Below are 25,934 nucleotides of genomic sequence, written 5' to 3'. Positions count from 1 at the left end.
CTTTTTGATTTTCATCTTTAATACACTTTACTTGAGTTAAATCTTTACTTTTCTTTTCTCTTTATTTGGCTAGTTTATACATATATTTTTCACCCTCTTTAGTATCTAATCTATTATAAAGATCATTAAAAAGAGAATTTTTAGCGTCACAGATTGTTCTTCTAGACTCACTACGTGTTGTTTGATATTTTTCCCAATTCTCTAAGTTTTTACATTTAAACCAATTTTTATAACATAACTTCTTATATTTTATCTTTTCTTGCACATTATTATTCCACCGCCAACTATTTTTATTTATAAAAACTTTTTCTTTTGATTCTCCAAGCACATCGATGATGAGTCTTAGTATTCTTTATTTAACAACTCTTAATCTTAAAATCTAGAACTAATAAACGTTGTTAGGTACTTAAATTTTCACTTAGAATGACCTTTTCACTTGGAATGGTACTTAAATTTTCACTTGGAATGACCTTACAATCTTTACAATCGCGACGATCTCTTCTTTTCATAAGAAAATAACCAATTTGTGTTTTATTAGAGCCACTCTTATAATTAATAAGAAGCTCATCTCTTTTCTTGAATAGAGTATTAGTAATAACAAAATCATACGCTAAAGCAAAATCTAAAATAACTCTACCTTCTTCATTAGTTCCTCCAAAACCGTATAATTAATAAGAAGCTCATCTCTTTTCTTGAATAGAGTATTAGTAATAACAAAATCATACGCTAAAGCAAAATCTAAAATAACTCTACCTTCTTCATTAGTTACTCCAAAACCGTAGCCACCATGAGTATTTCTGAAGTCTTCTACCACTCTACCGACATGTCCATTTAAATCTCCTCCAATAAAAATTCTTTCCTCAAGAGATATCATTTGTATTAAGTCTTCTAAGTCATTCCAAAATTTATTTTTAGACCCTGTATCTAAACCTACTCGAGGAGCATAAACACTTATTATATTAAAAATCTTAGTATCAATGATAATCTTAAGGACTATAAATTTATCTCCAACTCTATTAATTTTTATAACATTATCTTTCAAACTCTTATCTATAATTACACCTACACCATTTCTAGTATGACTCTTACCAAAATACCAAAGCTTAAAAACTAAATTATCAACCTCCTTAGCATTTTCTCTAACCCACTTAATTTCTTGAATACATAAGCTCGTAATATTATATTAATAAGAAATTCTATTGAATGGTTACAATTTAGTTTATATTTAATAAGTCACTAACAATAATCTTATACACCATTTCAACAAAAATGTGACTAAATGTGTGAAATGTTTAAGAAATGCTTATAAGCATATAAAGAACTAAAAAATAAAGATGCAACATCAAAATGACATTTATTAAATAACTTTAGTATGAAAAAAGTTTTATTTAACTTGATTATAAAAGTTTGAATGATTTGTACAACTAAGAAATAAGGAAAGACAAATGATGTCTAAACTTCATTATAGGTCTGTTTGAGGCAGCTGCAGATTATGAAAAAACAGTTGTGAAAGCTGCTAAAAATAATATGATGTTTAAAAACCTGCGGCGACTATATATATATATATATATATATCTATATATATTATCACCTATTCACCAATTCAATTACATCATTGTTACTTGTAGGTAATTAATCATTCTTAATATAATCAAATAAGAATGATAATGGATTAGAAATTATTTGATCATATAAAGAATATATTTAAAAACGGGAGGAACAATTTTTCCAATTCCTAAATGATAAATTTATTTCGAAGCTCTTAAAAAATAATGGGAAATTATCTTTACTGCTCGTTGAAATTATTCTGCTACTGCTATTTTAAGTACTTATTTTGTAATGAAATGAACATAAATAGTGTGAGCTGCTCCATAAACTCTTTAACAGTACACCATTTTGAAGCTTTATATAAACTTTATCTCTTCATCATGGCATATAAATTCAAAAAACTAAAGCTTTCTTTTTTAAATTCATCGTAGTGGTAAACCGCAGAAGTCGAAGTTTGTAGTGGTGAGGAGGGAGCTTTAGGATTTCATAGAAAGAACCTGTCGACGGGGTATTGTTACATTATCTTCGGGGGATATCGTTGCACCGTATGTGGGGTAGATGCGTACATGTTTACACCATCGTTGAGGTGTGTAGTTATGTCATATTTAGGGTGCATTGTGACACTATCTTTAGGTCGTATCGTTACACCATCATCTGGGTGTGTTATTGCACTGTATTCAAGATGTGTTGTTACATCATCTTCTAGGCATGTCGTTATACCATCATTGAAGTGCGTGACGTGTGTCGTTGCACCATTTTCGAGAGGTGTTGTTACACTATTATTAATGTGTGTCGTTGCACTATATTTGTAGTTTGTTGTTACACCATCATTGGGGGCGTTGCTACTTGTGTACTGGACGATGTATTACTCTGTCGGGCGAATCACTGCTTCATACTGTATATTGAGATTCCACAATGCACATTATGACTCCACAAGGGACTATTGCAAGGAGCAAATGGTGGCTAAATGTGGTCGACGATGGATGGCATACAACGCTCCGAGTTGGATGGAGGCGATGGTTGGAGCTAGTTGGAGGGAGCAACAGTGGCTGTTAGAGGCGACAATCGAGTTAGCCGACGACGTTGGCCAAAGGCAGCGGCGGCTGCTTGAGTTGGCGACGACGGTTGTTAGGGTATGAGTTATTTGCTGGATTTGTTGTGTCAAATCCATGCAAAACTTCAACTCCTCTACCAAGTTTTAGTCTTCGTCTGACTCCAGGTTCGAGTCCCCTCTCAAGAGTGGGGTATGATTTATTTATAGAGTCCAGATTGTACATACGAAAATAATTCAGACCGTTCTATTGAATGACTCGCAGATATTCCCTTAATCAAATAACTACTGGTGGACCTTTAAGTGTCATAATGATGTCAGAATTGAGTGATCATGTAGGATTCGTCTTGTCGAGACGCTCAATTCAACTATAAGCATGTCATATTTGAAATCTATTTGACTTTTCAATTATACAATGAAAGCTTTCAAAAATAGTTTAACTGCTCGATTTGGGCTTTATTTGACTCAAATTGAATAAATTTTGGCCCCATTGTTCTGGCTCCTTGAACAGATCAATTTGACTATAAGTTTACTAAAACATGAGTTTTTGAGGCCTTTTGATCGAAGTTTGAATATTTCCTGCTCAAAAAATTGCTGATGAAAATTTGTTGATGGCATATCAGAGATGGATATTATTGCAATCGTTTTGGATTTAATTGGTTTGTTGAAAAAAAAAAGTAATATAAAAGAAATGTAGTGAAAATTAAATTTAATACATTGAAAATTACATATTGATATTTGGATTAATACATCACAAACACATCGATTTTATTACTATTTTTTTTGAACCAAAAATCAAATGTTTTGCAAAACCCTCAAGTGATAGCGGACAGTGACGACAAGGTAGTGGTGGATGCTGGCTGGCTAATGATAGTCGGTCATAGGGGCCGGTAATCGCTAGATAATATAAACTTATGGTCAATGATGACAACTAGTCGTATGGACAATGCGATGGCATATTGTCAGTAGCGGCTAACAGTGATAATGATAGTAGTAGTGTTTGGTAGTCGGTGGGCAAAAGTGGATGCCCAATAGCAATGATCAATTGATTAATGACCATGTTGTAAAGGGTGGCCATAATGGTTGCAGCTGATTTTATGACCAATAATAATATTGCTGACAACCGCAATTTGTACTGTATTTGAAAATGACAGAATCCGATGAATATAAAATACATTAAAATATTGTAAAGGGTGGTCATAATGGTTGCAGCTGATTTTATGACCAATAATAATATTGCTGACAACCGCAATTTGTACTGTATTTGAAAATGACAGAATCCGATGAATGTAAAATACATTAAAATAAACATAAATATGACATTTGAAATTCATTGCAACTTTACAATCCATTCATTTTTTCCTCAAATCACACAACTAAACTTTTAAAACCCCTTCATTTGGAACACAATACTCTTTTTTTTCCAGCAAATCAAACAACCACATGATAAATATGTCAAACTTCATTTAAATTTTACTCATTTATTTAACAAATGAGATTTAATATAATTAAAAAATAATTTAATATAATTAAAAAATAATATGCCATTATTTATTTATTTATTTATTCATTTTACATTTAAGTAACAAGCATTGATGTTTTTTCTGACCAATTGGGCTGCTTTGAATTAAAGTGTCCATCACTTTTTTTTGGGACTTTTACACACATATCACACAAATCTTATGTATTTACGTATCTCATATCTAATTTTCATATTTACTCAAATAACAGTTAAATTTTTAACATTACATAAAAATAATATTATTATCACTTTTAAAAAGAAAATACATATTTTCATATCAAAATTTAGAATAGAAAATGCATTATATAGACATATGAAAACTTAAGATGTGATATATATATAAAAGGAAATTAATATTTGGTAGAGGCCCAAATATCAATTTCCTCTACGCAATCCAGCCCATGATGAGAGCTCACGCCATGTGCCTATAATTCGACTTCCCACGCATCACGATAGAGATTGAATCCTTGCCAGAGGGGACTTACGGTGACCCTGCTTACCAACTGGACAAGGAATATATGAGTCATGGTAAGTTATTTTATTTTATTTTTCTTCAATAAAGCGAGCATTTTAGCCACACTCATTAAATTTTATATTTTATTTTCAACTTACACCCCATCCACCATAACTTTAAGATATACTTTAATTTTTCAAGGAATAATTACATCAACAGCATAAGAAACACGACTATTTACAAATTAAGCATATAGCTGATTTCTTGAATTATGAAATCGATATATTTACACGTGTCATGATCAAATCATTATAAATTTGTTAAAGAAGAAAAATCTGAGTTGGATTTTTATCACGACGTTTGAAATTTGTCTAAGTAATTAAAAAATGGGTGAAAGAGAGGGTTTGATTTGTAAATAATAGTATTTTGTGTGACCTGATTGTAATGGCTTTGTTTAAACGCCGCGCTATCTATCCCGCATCGCGATAAAACCCTAATAGTTCCCAACTGTAAAATCTTTAGACCTGTCGTTTTCTCTTCTCCATCTGTTTCTCAACTGCCTGTGCTCTTTTTCATCCAAGTGGAGAAGACAGCGAGAGAGAGAGAGAGAGAGAGAGAGAGAGAGAGGGTGTGTGTGTGTTAATGCGGGTTCGTCTGGAAGACCCCACCTTCGCTTTGTTGTGTATTGAATCACTCACTGGGCGCTGTCCTCCACTCCCCATGCCTGCGTATTTAAAACCTCACTCACTGCTCATCTTCAACCAGATTTGGCCGAAGGCTTGGGTTGCTCGGAATGTGGAGCTCCACGGAGACCGCTTTCTCACGATCCAGCTCGTACCGAGAATGCGCGGAAGAGGAGGAGGAGGCGCTCCGGTGGGCGGCACTGGAGCGACTTCCAACATTTGCTCGTATCCGTCGTGGGATTATCCGGCGCGAAGCTGGCGATTTCTCGGAAGTTGATGTGTCGAATCTCACAGCTCGTGAACGCACCAGCTTAATCGACCGCCTCCTCGGCGACTTCGGTGATCCCGAGCGGTTTTTCCAGAGAATCCGGCAGAGATTTGACGCGTGAGGCTTTTTTCCTTTCTTGCTCGCATTGTTCTCACTTTAGAAGTTTTGCTTATTGAGTTAAGTTATGAGGTATGTTTTGCTTGCATTGCATTTTCATTGGATATTTTAATAATTTTTGTTATGTTGCGCTTGGATTTTTTAAGTTGGCTTGAATCCTTGTTCATCTTCAACATTGGTTTGTATCTCTGTAGTTGTGTGCTTAATTGGTCTTACCTTTTTTATTGTCTGTATTTTAAGCTGTATTTGGCTTACTAGTTGGATGTGTCAAAGCTCTGATTTTGATGATTTTTCTCAATGTGTTTGCAAGCAATTCTGAGGAAAGTAGAAGTCATAACTCTGTGTCGCATGTCGTTGGGTCTTTTGTGACACCATTAACGATTTGTTGGAACAGAAGCTTACTTTATGCTTTTATTTTATTGGTGAATTCTGCGTCACCTTTTCCTCATTATTTTGTAGAGTAAACCTTGAGTTTCCCAAAATTGAGGTTCGATTCGAGGAGCTGAAAGTTGACGCATATGTTCATACGGGAAGCAGAGCTTTACCGACGCTTCCTAATTTTATTTATAACATGACAGAGGTAATTTATTTCTCTTTTGCTTTTTATTTCTTAATTTTTTTTTATCTTGTTGCATGTTCTTTTTTAAAATTTTTATATTTTTGCCCCTATGATGAGAATTAGTCAGCGTATCCTTTGGTCTAAAGCTGGATTATTAACCAGATTTGCGTTTATTTGGCCTTCTTTGAGTGTTCTGATGCCTTAGAGTGCTTGTCAGATCATATGGGTCAGCACTTTTAGATAATAAATGTATTTTTCATAATATTTTTGAATTAGCACAGCATGATTTTAATCATAATATCGTGGAAGATTGAGTTTATGGATTAACTTCATGTATTATGTATTGGTTTCATTTTCATCTTCATTTTAATCCGCTCAATTCGTAATGGAGTCATTTAAAATTTTAGTTCTGAATACAGTTTTTTTTAAAATGAAATTATTTATTCTTTAGCAACTCTTTATGTATGTCAATGGTACCATTTTAGCTAACTATCCTACAATTACTTTGAGTCAAAAACACAGCCAAGGCAGCTTGTCTCATGATGGAATGCCCCATACCATCTCAAGTCTTAAGTGACAACATGCCTTGTGTATTATAGCCCTTTTTTTCAGATGATTTTTCTTAAAAGTGATGGAAGATTAACAATGTTATTTACTCATGCTGCCGTTCAGGTTGAGTTATTCTTCATTTAATAAAGAATTCCATGCTTTGTGTCAAAATTCTTAATGAAATCTTCTTTTTATGCCCTAGCGGGTTCTCATAATAACTATTTCCTAATTTTAACAATGGATTCACTTTATAGGATGCCCTTTATGGATGGTATTTTTATGGAATACATGCTGCTAAAGGTTTATTATTTTATGAATGTGGTTTTTGAAATTTATTCTGGATTATCTGACCTGCTTTTAGCTGTCTTGGCAAGGCCTTCTTGAGGCAGTTAAAAATTTTTCCAGGTAGGAGAAAGAAATTGTCCATTCTGAATGATGTTCGCGGGATAGTGAAGCCTTCTAGGTTAGTGGCAATTTCACTAAAATTTATCCAGCATCAAAGTGGTACCTGCTGCTAGCTTATATGTTTTTTGTCACTACTACAGATTGACACTACTTTTGGGTCCGCCGAGTTCTGGAAAGACAACTTTACTTTTAGCTCTCGCTGGCCGGCTTAGTTCTGATTTACAGGTAAATGATCCTTAACGAACTTCTGAAATCTCAAATAACTTACCAACAACATGCTTGTGCATCCTCTTTCTGTTAGGCCTTTTGCAAAAGTGTAAGAATAGTCATGTATTACTCAAAAATTAGCATAAGAACATTTATTATAATCTGTGCATAGATTTCATACGCCCCCTCATAGTCCTTTATTGGTTTAAGGATCTAGTCATAGTAATTCACTTGTGTTTGTTTGTTTTTAGTCTGTGGGAATGACATTGGTTGTCTTCATTGTAAATTAGAGGTCATGCGTTTCAAATCATGTGAATTCTACTCTGGAATGTACATGTAATTGTATATGCCAAACTTTAGCAAGACAGAGACTAGAAAGAGCCTCGTGAAATGAATACAGCATTTTTTTGTTTTTGGATAATATAAATTATTGAATTTAGTCTTATTGGGTGTAATTTACCAACTTTACCTTCAGATTAGTCATTCAGTTGATGAGAGTACGAGTCGATGTAGGATTTAAGCGTATGATTAATCAATTGCTATATTAGTATGTGTATGCACCTATTAGGACATTAGATTGTCCTTTTTATCATTTTGATTTTTTGTATTAGAATTTCTTATCATTTTAGTTGAAGTATTTAAGTATAAATGTAATGTAATAGATTTAATTAATAAGAATAGTATCTATTGGGGTTCTCTTTAAAACAATGATTTGACTTAGGACTGCTCATTTATAGTTTCAAAATTTATAGAATTTAGAAGCAACTTCTTCACGGGTTTTCTTACCCAAGTTCAACTACATAAAGTCAATACCATCCCCCAAATCTATCATAGACCACTTTCCATTGAGTCAAGGATCCAAGTCTAATCCCACCACCTGTTTTCATTGATCTTGGAATTGTTGAAGTCATTTGGTGATGTCTCCTGAACAAAAATGTATATGTTATTGTTAAAGGGCCATAAATCCGGGAGGATTGGGGAAAGAGCTAGATAAGAAAAATTAAAGGTCATGGATTTATTACTTATCAGGGAATACCTCTCTCATAGATTCATACGCCAAAAGGAAAGATAGAACCTATGGATTGCTCCCTTGGAATCAATCGACAATCCCTAAATGATCAATTGTCAAATAGCTATGGGCATTTTTTGTGTTTGTTATTGTAATTATTTATTTATTTTTTATTTCTGTGTCTATTTTAGGTAGATAACCATTGATAAACAATCTAAGCTTTCTTAGCCATTTGTTTTCTACTGAGTGCCGGAGCAATGTTATGGGTAATTTCTTATTACCTTTTTTCTTCCTACTTTTTTTCCCATCCTTTTCTCATCGGAGCTCTGCCTTTTTTTATTTATATATGTTTTTTTGAAACTTCTCTTTCGATGAGGCAACCATCATGAATGGTGAAAATAAGACTAAAGGTTCAATTATAGAAATTATTGAAGTGGCATTAAATCGTGAAGCCTTTCTTGAAAAAAAGTAAAAGATCTTCTGTTTTGTGTATACACCTCCAAAGTTGAAAGACCAAAGGTTTATACTTTGGGAAGAAATATATTCTATGAACATCACATTGCTGTGGAATACCATGATATTAGAAATCAATGGGCCATATATGTTTTTATTTACTACAAAAGAATATTTGGATGCTGTCAAACAAGCATACTAAAAAATTAATGACGCTACACTTCTTTAAGAGATTAAAATGAAAATTTTTACTACCAAATAAGGTAATATTCCCGCAGTTGAATATTTTAATGACATGAAGGTTTATTGGCTTGTTGGATTATTACTAATATCTCAATATCACTTGCTGTGAGGATGTTATAATTCTCAAGCAGTTTGTGGTAAGAGAGAGAATTTGAGTTTCTTACATGACTCAAAATTGATCTGGATCAATTTTGAATTCAAATATTAATAACTAATACCTTCCTTCTGGAAATGAGATTTTCTTCTCCCATGCAAGCTGAAGAATGAAGAAAAAGAATGATGTTCATCTGTCATGCAACCAGTAAATCCCATGATTAGAGATTTGCTGCCATAATTTTTTTGTGTATTTTAGACCTCACTATGAGAAAGATTGCTAGGTAAGCTAAAGAGAAGAATGAACTATAATTTTTTTGAGGATCAAAATTAGTTTTTATACTCCTTCATTTTCATCCACAATGTTGGCATAATCTGAGACATCATTATAATTTAAGACATCCATTTTTTGAAACCCTTTATTGTATTTTTCTTTTTCTTTTTATGAATTTAAATATTGAGAATTTCTATTATGAGATCTTTTAACTTGCAAAATATGTTCATTTTGCTTTTCTTGAAAGCAATTTTAGATCTCCTATTGTTTTTATTTAAATTCACTTTGATATTTGACAGCCCCCCAAAATTTTTATATTTTTGTTACTATCCCATTTGTCACCTTCACTGATGATTTGTACTCCAATGGATTAGGCATATTTATTAACCAAAAATTCGATATCAACATTGCTCTTCTCTTTTTTATTATCATAATAAAAACTCATTTTAATATAAATATTAACATACATTTGGATTAATAATGCTCATTATTAATTTAATCACACATTATCAATTTTTTGTCATAAATAAGGTATCATACACCAATCATCATGGAGTGACATGATGGAAACATAGCTACCTTTTACAAGTCAACATGATTCTTTTCCTCCATAACTATGTATGAAATCTGTACTGGATAGAAGCTATTCTTAGTATCACTTATCTGATCAATAGAATACCCTCCAAAGCGATTAACTCCAAAAGTCCCTTAAAATATCTGACTGTAATCTGACACAACTCACTTTATCTTAAAGTTTCCTTGGAAATTTTTTGGGTGTATTGTCAATGTTCATATCCACAAATAATATTGGGGGAAGCTAGATACAAAAGTTTTCAAGTATGTGTTGGTCAAATATTTCTCTACTTAGAAAGGATACAAAATCTATCATCCCATAATAGTTTAAATAAAAATTTTTTTCTTGTTAAAAGTGACTCCATTAAAGCAACCAATATATATATATATATATATTGGTTGCTTTAATGGAGTCACTTTTAACAAGAAAAAAAATTTTATTTAAACTCATTTTTATGGGGGAAAATGTCCAGAAAGAACTAGGTTTGGGGAAATTTTAATCTTTAATGCTGACATCCCTTGACCTAAAACCCAATAAAATTCTAGCAATGTACCCTTTCAGGTCTATACAAGGAGTACACCCAACTAAAATCTCTAGTATGCTTAAAAGTTAGTACTCTTATCTGGTAACAATGATAAAACCATCACACTCTTTTTTATTCCATCTCTTAATATACAATCATCCAAAGTTTTTTCTTTGCACATAAAATTCACCTTTTAAATATCAGTTCCAACTCTATTACAACACCACATACCTATTTGAAGCATTAGACAATGAGAATTGGAAGAAGGTTATGAGAGAAGAGATAAATGCTTTAGATCAAAATCATGCTTGGAAGATTTCAGACCTATCAAAAGGGAAAATATGGAATGATAGTAATTTTTTTCTTATAAAATATTATGTAGATGGGGGTTTATAACGCTAAATGGAAAGATTAATATGCACAAGATGCATCATTTACATTATGATTTCCTTAGCTACTAATTTTGATTTGTCCATGCAACTTTACAACGTGAAGAATGCTTTCTTACATGAGAATTTTGAACACGAGGTCTCTATGAATTCACCCCAAGATTCAATTATACTTTCACAAAGACTAAAATGTGCAAATTAAAAATGGTTTTATATTGACGAAAGTAATCTCTATGAGCTTATTTTGATAGATTCACGAAAGTTATGATGAAAGTTAGATATAGACGAAGCTAAGGAGTCATATACACTTCATAATGTACTTCTCTGATGGAAAAATTTTAATCTTCAATATATATTTGTCAATGAAATCAAAGAGCTAGGCAAATTCAAATAATTTATCAGGCATAAAAGTTGCCCAATTTGAGTTACAAATATTTTTCTCCCTGCCAAAATATGTCAGATCTAATAAAGAAAGCAAAAATGATGAAGTGCAATTTGTGGGAAATCCTAACTAATTGGTTTAGAAGTTGAAAATAGACAAAAAGAAAAGAAGTAGCACGGTATAATATCAAATATTATTTAAAAATTAGTTTCTTTATTTCACACCCGGTTTGACATCATATTCACATTAAGTTTTTTCATCCAATTAATGCAAAAATCTAAGGAATCTCATTTTTAAGCTGTCTTTTGAATTCTTAAATATCTTAAATCAAATTGAGATAGAAATTCTATATAAAAAGCAGAATATTTTATAAATTGAAGGATATACTTAAAGAGTAACTATGACACCCAAAAAAGGGTGGGTAAATTGAGTGATTTTTTTTTAAAAATTACTTTTAAAATTACTTTTGAATAAAAATAGGTTATCCTGATTGAAATCTTTTTTTCTTACAATGTCATGATAAGATAAGTATGTGTAGTAAACAAAAGAAAATGGCTGGAGATGATCACATTCACAAATGCCAAAAAAATAAAAAAAATTGAAAAGAATATGCATAAAATTTTTTTTATGATTTAGTCTAAAAATAACTTTAAAGCCTAATGTCATGCCTAACCAACCCTAGGTTAAAAAAATCATTGTCAACCAATAATCAATTATAACCCAAGTGTTCATTTCACTTGGCCTATTGATAGTGGAGTTAACCTAAACCAAAATAGGAAAAACAAATATTATTACTGAAAATAAATTGACGTTTACAACCAACATACTTGAAAGGAAAAATACAACAACTCACCACTCGAAATCTAAAATAACAACAAACATGCACAAACAATCAAACTAGGCTGGGATCTTGGGGTGGTGATCAGCAGGGGCTTGTAAGGTGGGAGCGTGGAGCAAGTGAGCATATATGACAATGGAACAATGTGCCCTTGTTGTCATGGGCGGCAACAAGGTGGAATTTGGGTTTCTGAGGGTTGGAATGGCGGATTTGTGGTAGGGAGATGGTACAAGAGGGCTGAGGCAGCGGTTAGGTGGCAGAGACGTGGCCCGAGATGAACAAAACAACAATTGGTGGGAAGGGGAGAGGATTTGTGGTTTTTGGAATAACGATGATAGAAAGTGGGAGCGCTGAAATTGCAGGAAATGTGGGTTGGAATGCAGAGACTGTAGGAAGAGTAGTGTGAGGAACTGTTCCGAGTAGTTACAACAGAAAACTATGACAAGGAGTGATGTGGGGAGGCTGCAGAAGGGGAATAGAGAAGATAAACACCACTTCGGAAGAAAGATACAGCCGGAGCACCACCCAATCTCTCTAATATAACCATTGAAGGGAGAAACGGACGCCGATAGATGTTCTAAGCAATACACATCAAACTACTGACTTTGAAACCCTAATACAACACATATATAGAAAATGTCTAAAAAAGAATGAAGGAGAATAAGAAAGAAAACATAATAAAGGAAAACAACATTATTTCAGCGCAGTACTGTTCCCACGGTACTGTAGCAACTACAATACCAAGGTAATTTTTTTTTTTGCAGTAACATTCCGCTTCAATCTACCAGGGTTGGGGGGAGCTTCTATCTCATCGTCGAAACTTCTCTCATCGTATGACATCAGGTCAATCACATTGAAGGTGACATAAATATTGTAATCTCCCGGTAAGTCAATCATGTTGGTGTTGACATTCCAAAGAACAATTTGATATAATGGGTATCCATCCTATTTTGGCACAATCATAACTAAAATTGTACGTGAATGAGTATCCTCACGAAGCAAGCATCAAGCTAAAAGCCATTAAATATGTAATTGGTTTCTTCAACTCTTCGTACTCATCCAAGTGTATCTGATAAATAAGTATGTTAGGAGGAATCAACTATGTAATGAAATCTATGGCACACTAAACCACGCTGAAATATAATCACTCAGGAGAGGTCTCTTCTCATTATTCTCTGAAAGAACCTGAATCCCATTGGAGAAGTTTTTTCCCCATAAGGCTCTAAAGATAATTTTCAAAACCGTGGTTTATCTTTTCTGTCTCGACATTTGATGATAGATACACTGCTAAACTGAATCTAATACCTGAACAACTTCATAATGTAATCTTGACATAAATGGGTCTCTTTCCTGACATGATGGATCTCCTTCAGTAGTGGGCAACTCAGAAAGGAGTATAAGTTTGAAAAACCTAAATTTCTCTTATCCAACGTTGTCATGCCTTTGGTATCGGTTCCTTGAGCTTAGGACTGCCTTGGATAATCGCTGTTAATTTTGTTGGAGTCTCTCTCACGGGCTCAACTGGAACTATTTGCTTCTTTTGCATATCATTTGAAAATTGGTACTCTTTGTCACCATCTTATTTAATGTCTAATATGTCATTACTCCTTTCTTGAATAGCTCCCTGCTAAGTGAAATATATCATCCCCTCTGGTTGTACAATCTGCTTCAATATGCCCAAATCTATGGCACTTGAAATGCTTCCTGGCTGGATTGGATTTGGGAATGCAGATTAGTGCCCTTTGTTCTTCACTCTGAACTCGTGTCTCCTCAGGCGTGTTCAGCTTGGATGTTCCCCGGGGTGTATTATGGATATAAGATGCTGTGGTTAAACTCTGTTTATAAGATGTGGTGGTCTCCCGTCGATGCGGCCTCTCCACTTCTAAATTTGGTGTCTGAACATCCAGTCTACAGCGGGCTAGTAAGAACTGACGCTACATCTCCTCTTTCATTTTGGACGATGTAAAATTTTATTATTTCATTCTCGTTGTCGAAGAACCTTCAAGTATGGCCACCACTGAGATGCATTTTCTGTTATTTCTTTTTATTTGTATTTCTTAATTTATGTCTTTTCTTTTTATCTTTTGAATCTTATTAGAAAAGATTTGGGTATTGTATTTTTCCTTTTCTATTTATATCCCTTTTGCTGTTCAATAATATCATTTTGTTCTATTTTCTAATTCTACATAATATAAGAGCATGGATTTAACCCTAGCTACCTTCAGGAGATCAACCTAGCCCCCAGTCACTTCTTCCTGCAAGTCTTCCTTGCCTTTTTAGAGCTGACGCTTTTCGTTTCAGCTGCTGACACTCTTTTTTCCAGACTGTTGCCCCCTCCTTCCTGTAGAATCTACTGCTAGTCTTCCCTGCAGGCCCTCCCTTCGACCTCCCCCTGCAGGCCTTCTCGTCAAGCTACCCTGCAGGAATTTGCCGCTGAACCCTTTAAGAAATTGTCGTTGAACCTGCAAGCCCTCTCGTCAACTCATCTGCTGCGCCTACCTACTTGCAGGTTGTTTCTAGCATCCTGAAGGACCTTTTATTTATGATCTTGTCAACCATAATCCTTTTATGTCATGACATCCCAACCTCATCTTTGGCTCGGTTGGAATCATAGTGAACTCCTCCCCCATCAAACTTCCTTCTGGCGGTGTACTTGAGTTCTCCGAAGGATCGACACCAACTGCAATCCTTCCGCAGAGCAAAGGATCTGAAAATCACATGAATTTCTTGATCACTGCCCATAAACCCAACAACTCTAATTTTTTTCCAATGGTCCCAAACTGTGTCATTGTTCGTCAATGGAAGCTAGAAATTTGGCAATCTAACAGGGATGATTCGTGAAACTTCGAAAATTGGCGTATGGAACATGAGAAGTGGAGAATTTCATCGTCATGTCGTGGTTGATCAATTTCATGGAGACTACGATTGGTTGTCCGTATCTGTTTCTTCCATCTACAATTGCACTATGGAGGACAATTTGAAATACCTACTCGAACATAAGAAACTCTGGCCAACTTTATGATGTTTCCAAGAAGATCAGCGAGGGATCAAGGACTGCGACGTAGTACTACTGTGGTTTGGTGGTCTTATGGATGAAATGCGATCTTTACCTACCGACTACACATGAGACTCTCAAGCTGATTTTTTCCTCTTTCAGAAAATTTTGAAAAAGTATCGTGTTCCAATTCCTGGTGGTTCTAAACAAGGATCTCGACGAAGTCCGGGGTCGTATTCTTGGCTCGAATCCCTTCAACTTGTGCTACATTCATCGGGGTACGCCGTGAAGAAATCTAGATGTTTCTCATGCTCAACAGTTACACTCCTTCAACCAAACTGCCCGCCTTGGTCTCTAATAGTGCTCAACCCTCCACGCAATCACGGGTCAATCACTTCACTTGTGATTACCGTCACAAACCCTATCATTCTCACAACAAGTGTAGGAAGCTCTACTGGAACCTAGGGAATAAACCTTTGACCAAATCTTTCACTACTAAGGGTCTCGCTACGACCTCAGAAGCCACGACAATACAACCGACTCCCAACATTATGAGGTTTTCAAAAAGATCCATGAGGCAAAAAAAAGATAGAAGACTGTGACCCAGTACTGCAATGACTTGGTGGCCTTATGGATGGAATGCGATCTCTACTATGACTATACATGAGACTCTCCTATTGATCTTCCCCTTTTATACAAAATTATGGAAAATGATCGTGTGCTCCAATTTATGATGGGTCTAAAAAAGGATCTCGACGAAGTTTGGGGGTCAAATTCGTCGTCGGGATCTCCTTCAACTCGTGCTGCATTCACCAAGGTACGTCGCAAAAAAAAAGCCGGAGACTTGTCATGCTCGACACTTCCACTCCTTCAGCTGAATTGCCCACCTTGGTCTCTAATATTGCTCAACCCTCCTTCATGTTATCACGAGTAAATCACTCCAATTGTGATTACTGTCACAAACTCTATCATACCCATGACAAGTTGAAAGATTCATAGAAAATCGACAAATAAACCTTCGACTAAATACTCACCGCTAAGGGTCTCGCTACGACCTCAAAAGCCATGACAGTTCAGTCAGCTCCACTGGGAACATCCCAGATTCACCAAACTCCATTAAAAGTCAGAGGGAGACTTGATCAAACTACTTGGATTTAGTCAGATTTCCTCGGGCCCGTCGACCTTCCATATTTGTCAAGGTAACATTTTGATGTCATGCTCTTTTTGTTTCTTCTAATTCGTGGATTATTGATTCAGATACCACGAACCATATGACTGGATGTTGTCACATATTTTTCTAGCTCTGGGAGAATTACCATTAAAATTATTTATGGCTCATATAGTTTCATTGTTGGTAAAGAGTCTGTTGTTCTAACAACAACGTTACTCTAGAATCTGTGTTACATTTAGCTTCGATAAAATGTATTCTCTTGTCAGTCAGTAAGTTGACATATGACCTTGATTGTGTTACTCATTTTTCTCTTGATATGTGTGTTTTTCAGGATAGTTATTCGGGGAGGATGATTGAAACTGCTAAGCGGGTAGTAGAGCTCTACTTTTTTTCAAGGCAAAAGAAGTGTTCATGAGGTCACTCCATTCAGTAGTTTTAATCTTTCCTAATAAACTGAATGCCCTATTAATGCTTTTACACTGTCATTTGGGCCCCATCTCAGTTTTCAATATTTAAAACATTTATATCCTTTGATGTTTACAAATAAAAATTTATCTAGTTTTAAATGTGAGATTTGTCAGTTAGCCAAACATTATCGAGAACCATATCCACCACGCTCTTACACTCCTTTCACTCCTTCACTACTTTATAGTGACTTGTGGGGACTCTCTCGAACGCCTAATTTACCAATAAATGGTGGTTTCTTATTTTGATTGATAATCACACTCAAATGACGTCGATTTATATCTTAAAAGAAAAACTTAAGCTGCTGGCACCTTAACAATTTTTATTTCTACATTTTGATCTAATTTAAAACATCAATTCAAGTCCTTTGGACTGACAACGACTGTTAAATTTTTAACTCTATATTAGGGGATTTTTTTTTGGTAAGGGCATTCTCCATCACTGCTTCTATACAGATACTCCTTAACAAAATGGGCAGCCGAGTGAAAAAACCGTCACTTTCTCGATATTGCTCATTCTATTATGTTTCAATCAAATATCTCGAAATGGTTTTGGAATGATGACGTACTTTCCGCCACATATCTCATTAATAGAGTTCCCACAAAAATTCACAAATTACGAACCTATTAGCAGTCTTTAGGTCGTGTTTTCCTACCATTCGGTTCTTCTCTTTAGACCCCAAAATATTTGGGTGCACGACTTTTATTCGAAACATTGCCCCAACTCATGGTAAACTTGATAGTCGTTCAATCAAGTGCATTTCCTAAAAAATTGTCGCTCAAAAGGGCGATTGGTGCCTCTATCTTATTGCAAATAAACTCTATGTGAGTGCTGATGTCTCCTTATTTAAAAGTATTCATTACTTCCCCATCAATGCCTCAAGTGAGGGGGAGCTAGATACCTTGGACGCTACTCTTTTCCCAACTCTGTTGGATATGCCACCTGCTTCTCTAGCCACTGTACTCGAGGATTCATTTGCCACATTGGATTGATTTACCCGACCGACATCTCTTCCAATCACTCTCCATGTCTATAATTGGCACATCAAATCCTCGGTTGAGACCCGTCCCAATACGCCTACTTTTGAGCCCGCTGCCTCTTTGCAGGCTTTGAATGTGCTCCGAATGATATCCCTGACACTACACTTGTGGAGATTACTCTTGCTCAAAATGATGAGGTGAGTTCTACCATTGTGGTATGCAATCAGTCTTGCTCTCTTTATTCCATGACAAAATATGTCTCATTTCAGAGCTTCTCGCTTACCTACAAAGCTTTTTCCACTTCCTTGATGGATGCTTGTCTTCCTACTTGTAAGGCTGCAGTAATGGATGAGTTAAATGCCCTTCGGTGAAATCATAAGTGAGATGTGAATTTTTCTCAGGGAAAGAAAGCAATTGATTGCTGATGGATCTTCAACACCAAATTTAACTCCAATGGAATCTTTGAATGTAGCAAAACACGATTGGTCACCAAAGGCTACTCACAAATCTATGGAGTTGACTATGAGGAGACGTTTGCTATGGTTGCTAAACTGAATATTCGAGTCCTATTTCCCCTCACCATACTGAAGTTTCTCTTCAGTCGGGCCATTCAACTGGATAGCAAGAATGTCTTTTTGAACGGCGACCTCACAAAGGAGATGTACATGTCTCTACCTCCAGTCTTCGACTCTACTTTTTCCCAGGGACAGGTGCGTCGATTGCGAAAGTACTTCTATGGATTGATGCAATCCCCTTGAGCATGGTTCAACAAGTTTACACAGTTGTTAGTGGGCCATGAGTTTTTCATGCCCAATTAGATCATTTCTCTTCTTTCGGCATTCCTTCAGGCCAAATTGCCATTGTTATCGTCTATTTCGATGACATTGCGCTCATAGGTAATGATCTGCTAACCTTGGAATCTCTTAATGACATCATGGTCGCATCCTATGAACTTGTATTCTCTCTCATACTTCTTAGGCATGCAAGTTGCTTGATCCTCTCGGGGCATTTTCCTTTCCCAATGCAAATAGGTGATGGTCCTATTGACAAATTCTAATCTTCTACTTTGCCAACAAATAGTTCCAATGAACCTCAATGGGAAATTGACTGATGTTTCCAATATGTTCCTGTGAACAAGACACACTACCAGTACCTTGTTGGGAAACTCATTTAACTTGCCCATACGATATTTGTCACTCGGTAGGTATTCTAAGTCAGTTAATGCATGACCCCTATGAGCGGCATCTCATAGATGTCCATCGGATCCTCCACTGCTTAAAAGACACACCAAGGTTAGGTTTGTTGTTCTCGTGCCACACCTCGTTTTATTGAAGTTCATACTGGCGCTGATTGGGCAGGATTTGTTCATGATCGACGATCTACCTCGGGGTATTGCCAATTCATGTAGGGGAAGCAAAACAATTAGTGGTCGCTCGAATCAGTACAGAATCTGGATTTTGTTCTATGTCCTTGAAAATTTGTGACACGCTTTGGCTATGTATCATGCTCCATAAATTTCATATGCTGGTCTCTGCTCCTCTGCAGTTGTTCTGTGATAATAAAGACACAATTAGTATTGCTCATATTTCAATCCAACTTGATTGTACCAAGCATGTAGAGATTGACCGTCACTTTATCAAGGAGATGCTCGATTATGGGGAGATTTGTGTTCCATTTGTCTCATCCAGTGGTCAACTCACTGATATCCTTACAATGAACTTCCCTCGGTCGTTGTTTGACGACTTTAAATCCAACTTGAACGTGATTGACTTGTATGTTTCAAGTTGAGGGGAAGTATTAGAAGCAATTTCATTTTATTTTGTTGCATTTTATATAAGTTGTTTTTATATGTATTTCCTAACTTATGCATTTCCTTTTTATCTTTTCGGTATTATTAAGAAAAATTTGGGTATTATATCTTTACGTTTCTATATCTTTTGTATCATGTATTTATACCCCTTATGCTGCTCAATAATATTATTCTGATCTATTCTCTAACTCTACAATATTCTTTCTGTGCAGTTATATATATATTGTAGAGTTAGAGAATAGTTCAGAATAATATTTTTGAGCAGCAAAAGGGGTATATATATCCATTGAATTAATGAACAATTTAAATTTGCCTAGCAACATGGTTTTTTAGACAGCTATTTTTTTTTCGTTGGCTACTCTCTATTCTATTTTCTATTATTTAACTTCAAACTATATGTTTCGCTGTCAAAGGATTCAATTATTTATTTTCCAACTGTAATTGCAATTAATTTAAATTAATTTCACGAAATGGCGATTTTAATTTCTAGGGGCATTTACATACATATCACACAATTCATATGTATTTACATATCAAACATCAAAATTTAAATGTTTTTATTTAATATCACATAAAAATTCCATATTTCTAACTTTTAAGATTGATATACACTTTTTCATGCACAAACAAATTGTTATAAATGTAAAAATCGAAGTTATTGTCTTAGATATGTCAATACATGGGAACTATGTGGTATTTATGTAAATCTTTCTTAATTTTATTTTTTTTGAATGAATCCAAACTTGTTATTTCCTAGAACTTACTAGCATATGATTGTCTTTTGCTTTTCATTTATTTTACTATTTGGTTATAACTTGTACTTGAAATTGATTTATAGTATACTTTTTATGTCCATCATTAGATTGATACTATTGTAATAATGGTATAAAGTTATTCAAAAATTGATATAATTTATCATAAAATGATTATAATCATAATATTGTTGAAGATTTAAGGTTAAAGTATTAATTTGACTCTAGAAAGTTAAACCTGCCATCTTTTCGTTTCATGAACTTTTTTTTTTTTGTGTTGTTAGACTACCTACTTTTTATGACAGATGTCCGGTAACATTTTTTACAACGGACACAGTTTAGATGAGTTTGTTCCTCAAAGAACATCGGCTTATGTTAGCCAACTAGATTGGCATGTTGCTGAAATGACAGTCAGAGAAACGTTAGAATTTTCAGGTCGATGTCAAGGAGTGGGAATAAAATATGGTAAAATTTATAATATCGAAAATTGATTGTTTTTTTTTTAACATGTTGCTGAACATAATTTTTGCCCCAGATATGCTCACGGAGCTTTCTAGAAGGGAGAAGAATGCCGGGATTAAGCCTGATGAGGATCTTGATATATTTATGAAGGTATGCGGTTGCAGATGGAAACTTTTCATTTATTATTAGATTTTTTGGCTAATTTAGATTAGTATTTTTTTTCTAGTTTAGGCATTAGCTTTGGAGGGAAAGCAGACCAACCTTGTAGTAGAATATATAATCAAGGTACGAAAGTTCTTTAATCATATGCTATTTATATTTTAGTAAAAATGTTTGATGGGCATAAATCCAATTGATTAAAAGCTCACTTATTTGGTTGTCTGTTTATTAATTTTGAAGTCTATTAGGGTAATATCATTTATATTTGAAAATCATATCAGGAACCGGCTATTTGAACTAATCAAATTTTATCCAAAGGAATCAACTATACTTATAAACTGTGATTTAAATTCAGTGGGAGCGCAGGGAATATTTAATCTCCTAATGTGAAGCACAAAAGCTACAAATAATCTCCATGAATTCAACTAAACCTAAATATCAAGAGAAGTAAAGCCCAAATATCTCAGTACAAGCAATTAGAAAACTCTACAACAAGAGAGGGATAATAGACAGAATGTTTACTGTAGACCTCCTGTTTGTATTTTAAATAATAAAAAATAGAAATGCAGAATATTATGCAAATCCTGTTGATGGGTTATGCAGTGATAGTTGGCTTAAATTTCTTATGCAACCCCTATCTGAAATCCAAAATAAGCTTGATATTGCTATATTACAAATACCATTGCCATGATCTTGGATGACGGTCAACCGCTTGATGTTTAAGCAAAAGGTGCAGATACTCAAATGCTATGCATCTTATGCATTTCATTAGAGGTATATGATAGGTCCCTTGAGATATTGCCTCCATTGATCATCTTTTTGATTCTATACCCACACATTCAAGTCAATCAAGCAAAAGCAACATGGTTTTGGTTCTGTGTAGTACTTTAAACTGCCATTGAAATTAATTATAAAAAAAAGTTGAAAGTGAAATGAGAATCTGTAAATTCAATAAAACAACCCTTGTTCAAAATTGTATGTCTTGTGCTTTTCTTGTTTGAACTTAACTTTTCCTAGGGTCAATTTTCCAAAAAAATTTTCATTCATTACAATTGGGGAGTAAACATTCTTTGAAGCTTCATGGTAAGGAATTTGACAGATTTCTCTCAATCAAGTAAAAATATCTTCTGTAGTAGCTGGGAGAGCACATTTTTCATGTTAAGTGGAAGCCTGTTGGGGTCAATGTGGTTTGGAAATCCTGTTGGTTTTTGGAATCCCATTCTCTAATGGTAATTTTGCTTCTTTTTCTAAACAATGAAGCTTCTCCTTTCTATTTATGAAAGATGCATGTGCTACAACTAAAAACTCTCATATCCATATCATTTTTCCTTGAAGATGATTTTATTTTATGAGATCATCATGTTGTTCATGCTGCTTAGTCCTACATTAGTTTCTTGGTAAGACTATGCTTAAACCAATTATTATATGATAATTTTTTTTAGCTCAAAATGAAGAAGAAAAAACTTTAGGCTCTTATTTTATTCACTTTCCATATAAAAAATTTTAATTATGTTATTCTGTTTAAGCTAGAGTATTTATTGAAGAAGCAGGCAGCTTTTATTTTTTTCCTCATTTTTCTTTTCATTTAATGTAAAATATACTAATTGACGGGGTGATCAAAACAAGATAATATTCTGAAACTTATAGAATTTTTGTTTATTAATCAATTAGCACGAACTAATAAATATTTAAATTTAGTCAGAATTATCGCTCAAATGTTTTAATTTATTATAAAAGAATGTCTTACAGATGTAATACAAAAGTGAAATGATCATTGAGAATTACTGACATTCATTTAGTTAGATTTTCAATATATTAGATGTATTTTGGAAATATTTTCATTTGTGAATCAGTTCTTAATATTCTCTATAGTGCTAAGTTTTACCCATGAAAGATTTTAGGCCTAGATGTTTGTGCTGATACACTGGTAGGAGATGAGATGATCAAAGGGATATCCGGTGGTCAAAAGAAGCGTCTTACCACAGGTTTAAAAACATTCTGATTTTCTTTTTATTCGGATCACACCTTTACATTTCTTCATTCTTAATCACTGCTTCCTGCAACTCAAGTTGCACCTTATGTTATGGTATAATCGCATTATCGATCACCCAGGTGAATTACTAGTCGGTCCAGCTAGAGTGCTATTAATGGATGAGATATCTACAGGGCTTGACAGTTCAACTACTTTTCAAATCATCAAATATCTTAAGCATTCAACCCAAGCTCTTGATGGGACAACAATCATATCTTTGTTGCAACCAGCTCCAGAAACTTTTGAATTATTCGATGATATCGTACTTATATCTGAGGGACTGATTGTTTATCAAGGTCCCCGTGTTGCAGCTTTAGACTTTTTTGCAGCCTTGGGATTTAGATGTCCTGAGCGAAAAAATGTGGCTGACTTCTTGCAAGAGGTTAGTGATTTCATTTCTTTCTTGGTAGTCAGTGTGTTTTAGTATTCTATAATTTACATGATATCTGTTTTCTATTCTTAATTTGGTAATCCAGGTTATATCTAAGAAAGACCAACAGCAATACTGGTCTTTTTTGGACAGACCATACCAGTTTATACCTGTAGCAAAGCTTGCTGCATGTTTTAGATCATCAAATATTGGCAAGATATTGAATGAGGAAATGGAAGTTCCATATAACAGAGAACATAATCATCCTGCTGCTCTATCAACTTCTAGCTACGGAGTTAAAAGGTTTGAGCTTCTCAAGGCAAATTTTCTCTGGCAGCTGTTACTGATGAAACGGAATTCATTTGTTTACATCTTCAAGTTTATTCAGGTAGATATGACTATGCTCTTGTAATCCTTTATATGAAGGAATAACTGAATTGGCTATATCAGGGTTGGAGATTGTCATAGTCAATCCCTTACAAGGAGGAAATAACATGTTATTTGTAATTTGATCATCTCTATTCTTATTCTTAGGGAAGAGTTTGCTTGGCTAACTGAGGCGAGGTTTTTTTGGATGAAACTTTCAATCTTCAGAATTACCAATGACATTATATTTCTCTGCGAAGAAATTTAATGTTGATATCCAAGTTTTATTAATTTTAACGTTAGGGATAACAAAGAACTCAAATATATAAAAGACAAAATAAAAACAAAAAAAAACTGACACTAATGCCCCTTAAAATGGAATTGACAATGTGGGTTCTTCATGCATTCGTGTAAAATACCTTGAAGTAGTCTCAACTTAAAATTGCAAATGCTAGGATGTTGCTCTTGTTGTGTTATTCTGAAAGTATGAGAAAGGAAATGACTTTGGTCTAAGATTTCTAAGTGGTGTAGAAAGATCAAGGGATGGGTTAGGATATTACTTGGATGGATAATGGCGGAGAAAGGGGTAATGTCGGCTGAAATTCATATCAAATGACGGCTGGACAGCAGCTTGGTAGTAAGAACCGCAGGGAGACAACAATGTGGGTGACCTAAAAAGTTTTCAAACATCTAGGAGAGATCACCATCCTACACGTCACTTGAGAAAGATCCAAGGATACAATATTTTGTCAAGAACTAGAGAAAAATAATCTCTATTGCAAAAATTAAAAGCTAAAAGTTCCTGAAACTAGGTTCTACATAATATATTTATATTAGGATAGATATAAAATTCTAATTATAACTCAAAATAAGCAAACTATAGGGCCCAAAAGACCTGTCAAAGTCAAATAGTTGGGGATCTCCCGCTAAGGGACTCCTGGGACGGAAGTTTTGTCTCCCACATCTATCTCGCATAAGAGGGGATGCTCCTACATCACTTTTTCAGGGTAGGAGGGGCTTTTTCTTCTTTTCTGATGTTTCTAGATACTTGTACCATGACAACAACGTAACAATTTTAAAGGTAGCAAAATTATTATAGTCATTCGACATAATTAATTTCGTATGTATTATTATTGATCTTAACAATTCTAAATGGGTCTTCAACTCTAGACTTAAACTTTCTAAATAAATCTACAAAAAATTGCTCATTGTTTATCCACTCTAAGTCATCCTCCTTATTGGGAAGTTACAATAGGTCCAACACCCTTAAGATTATCTTCTTCAATAATAGTGAGTGGTATAAGCACATTTGGATCTGTATATGTTGTATGGTGTTCTTCATTAGGAACTGTGGTGTTGGAAAAAGGATCGGGTTACACCTTCTCAACAGGGAAAGTAGATGGCTGATCTTTTGCGATATTCAGCCTTAAATGAGAATGCAAGCGATAACAAATAGTAGAACTTTGGCCAAACATACTACAATGAGAGCAATAAGGAGGGTGTGGTTCTATTTCAATATTTTGTCAATACCCGTTGTGAGTGGTGTCAATCTATACCTCATCCGAAACTGATTGAGTGATATCTCTCTCAACTAACACACAAGCCACAGAGGGTCTGGTGACAACAAGCGTATGACTATCCACCTTGAGAGGTTTACCATAAACAGCTGCTAATGAGTAGAGAATTTCCAAGTTGAACAAAAGTAATTTTAACCCCGAAAGTTTTTATCCAAACAGGAATGATAGGGGACTCCGCTTTTGGATCAAAATAGATAGTCTACTTCAAAATTTTCATAAAACGGTTGTCGATTTTGATAACTTTTTGAGAAAAATACGAGTATAATCGACATCGTGAGATAACTGAATCATTATATATTGATCGTTAAGTAAATCAATATTCCAACTACCCAATAGCTTCATAGCATCAAAATCTTTCCGAATAATATCAAATTTTGGGTGACCATAGAGGAATTTCCCCACTAGAGCAAAACGCTAAAAGGACGCGAGAGTACTGGTTTCAACCTCAGTGAGAATAAGAGCAGACTTTCCATTTTTTTAACCAAGCTTTTTAATGAAAGTGTGATCACCGCCACCTTCAAGAGCCTCGTGGAAGGATTGTAAAACAATGCAGAACTTACCAATACCAAAACAAGGCTCTGAACCCGCAAACACAGCAGCGGCGTAACTCCGCTCCATCAAAGCAAGAGAATCGCAGGGGCGTGCAGAATGATG

General features: G+C 34.6%; 1 protein-coding gene across 1 annotated transcript in view; it reads left to right on the top strand.

Annotated features, from left to right (window-relative positions):
- Positions 1-5,107: 5,107 nt before the first annotated feature.
- The window catches only part of LOC110027148 (ABC transporter G family member 31-like), a 42,546-nt gene continuing 21,719 nt past the window's right edge, over positions 5,108-25,934 (top strand). Inside the window, 10 exon segments of the mRNA XM_020728459.1 lie at positions 5,108-5,643; positions 6,103-6,223; positions 7,126-7,214; positions 7,297-7,381; positions 20,620-20,779; positions 20,850-20,926; positions 21,008-21,061; positions 22,830-22,920; positions 23,048-23,349; positions 23,444-23,725. Of these exon segments, the coding sequence (XP_020584118.1) occupies positions 5,369-5,643; positions 6,103-6,223; positions 7,126-7,214; positions 7,297-7,381; positions 20,620-20,779; positions 20,850-20,926; positions 21,008-21,061; positions 22,830-22,920; positions 23,048-23,349; positions 23,444-23,725 (1,536 nt within the window). The 5' untranslated portion in view covers positions 5,108-5,368.

Source organism: Phalaenopsis equestris, unplaced genomic scaffold (genome assembly GCF_001263595.1).
Source record: "Phalaenopsis equestris unplaced genomic scaffold, ASM126359v1 Scaffold000417, whole genome shotgun sequence".
Taxonomy (NCBI): Eukaryota; Viridiplantae; Streptophyta; class Magnoliopsida; order Asparagales; family Orchidaceae; genus Phalaenopsis; species Phalaenopsis equestris.
This window is presented reverse-complemented; position numbering and strand designations above follow the sequence as displayed.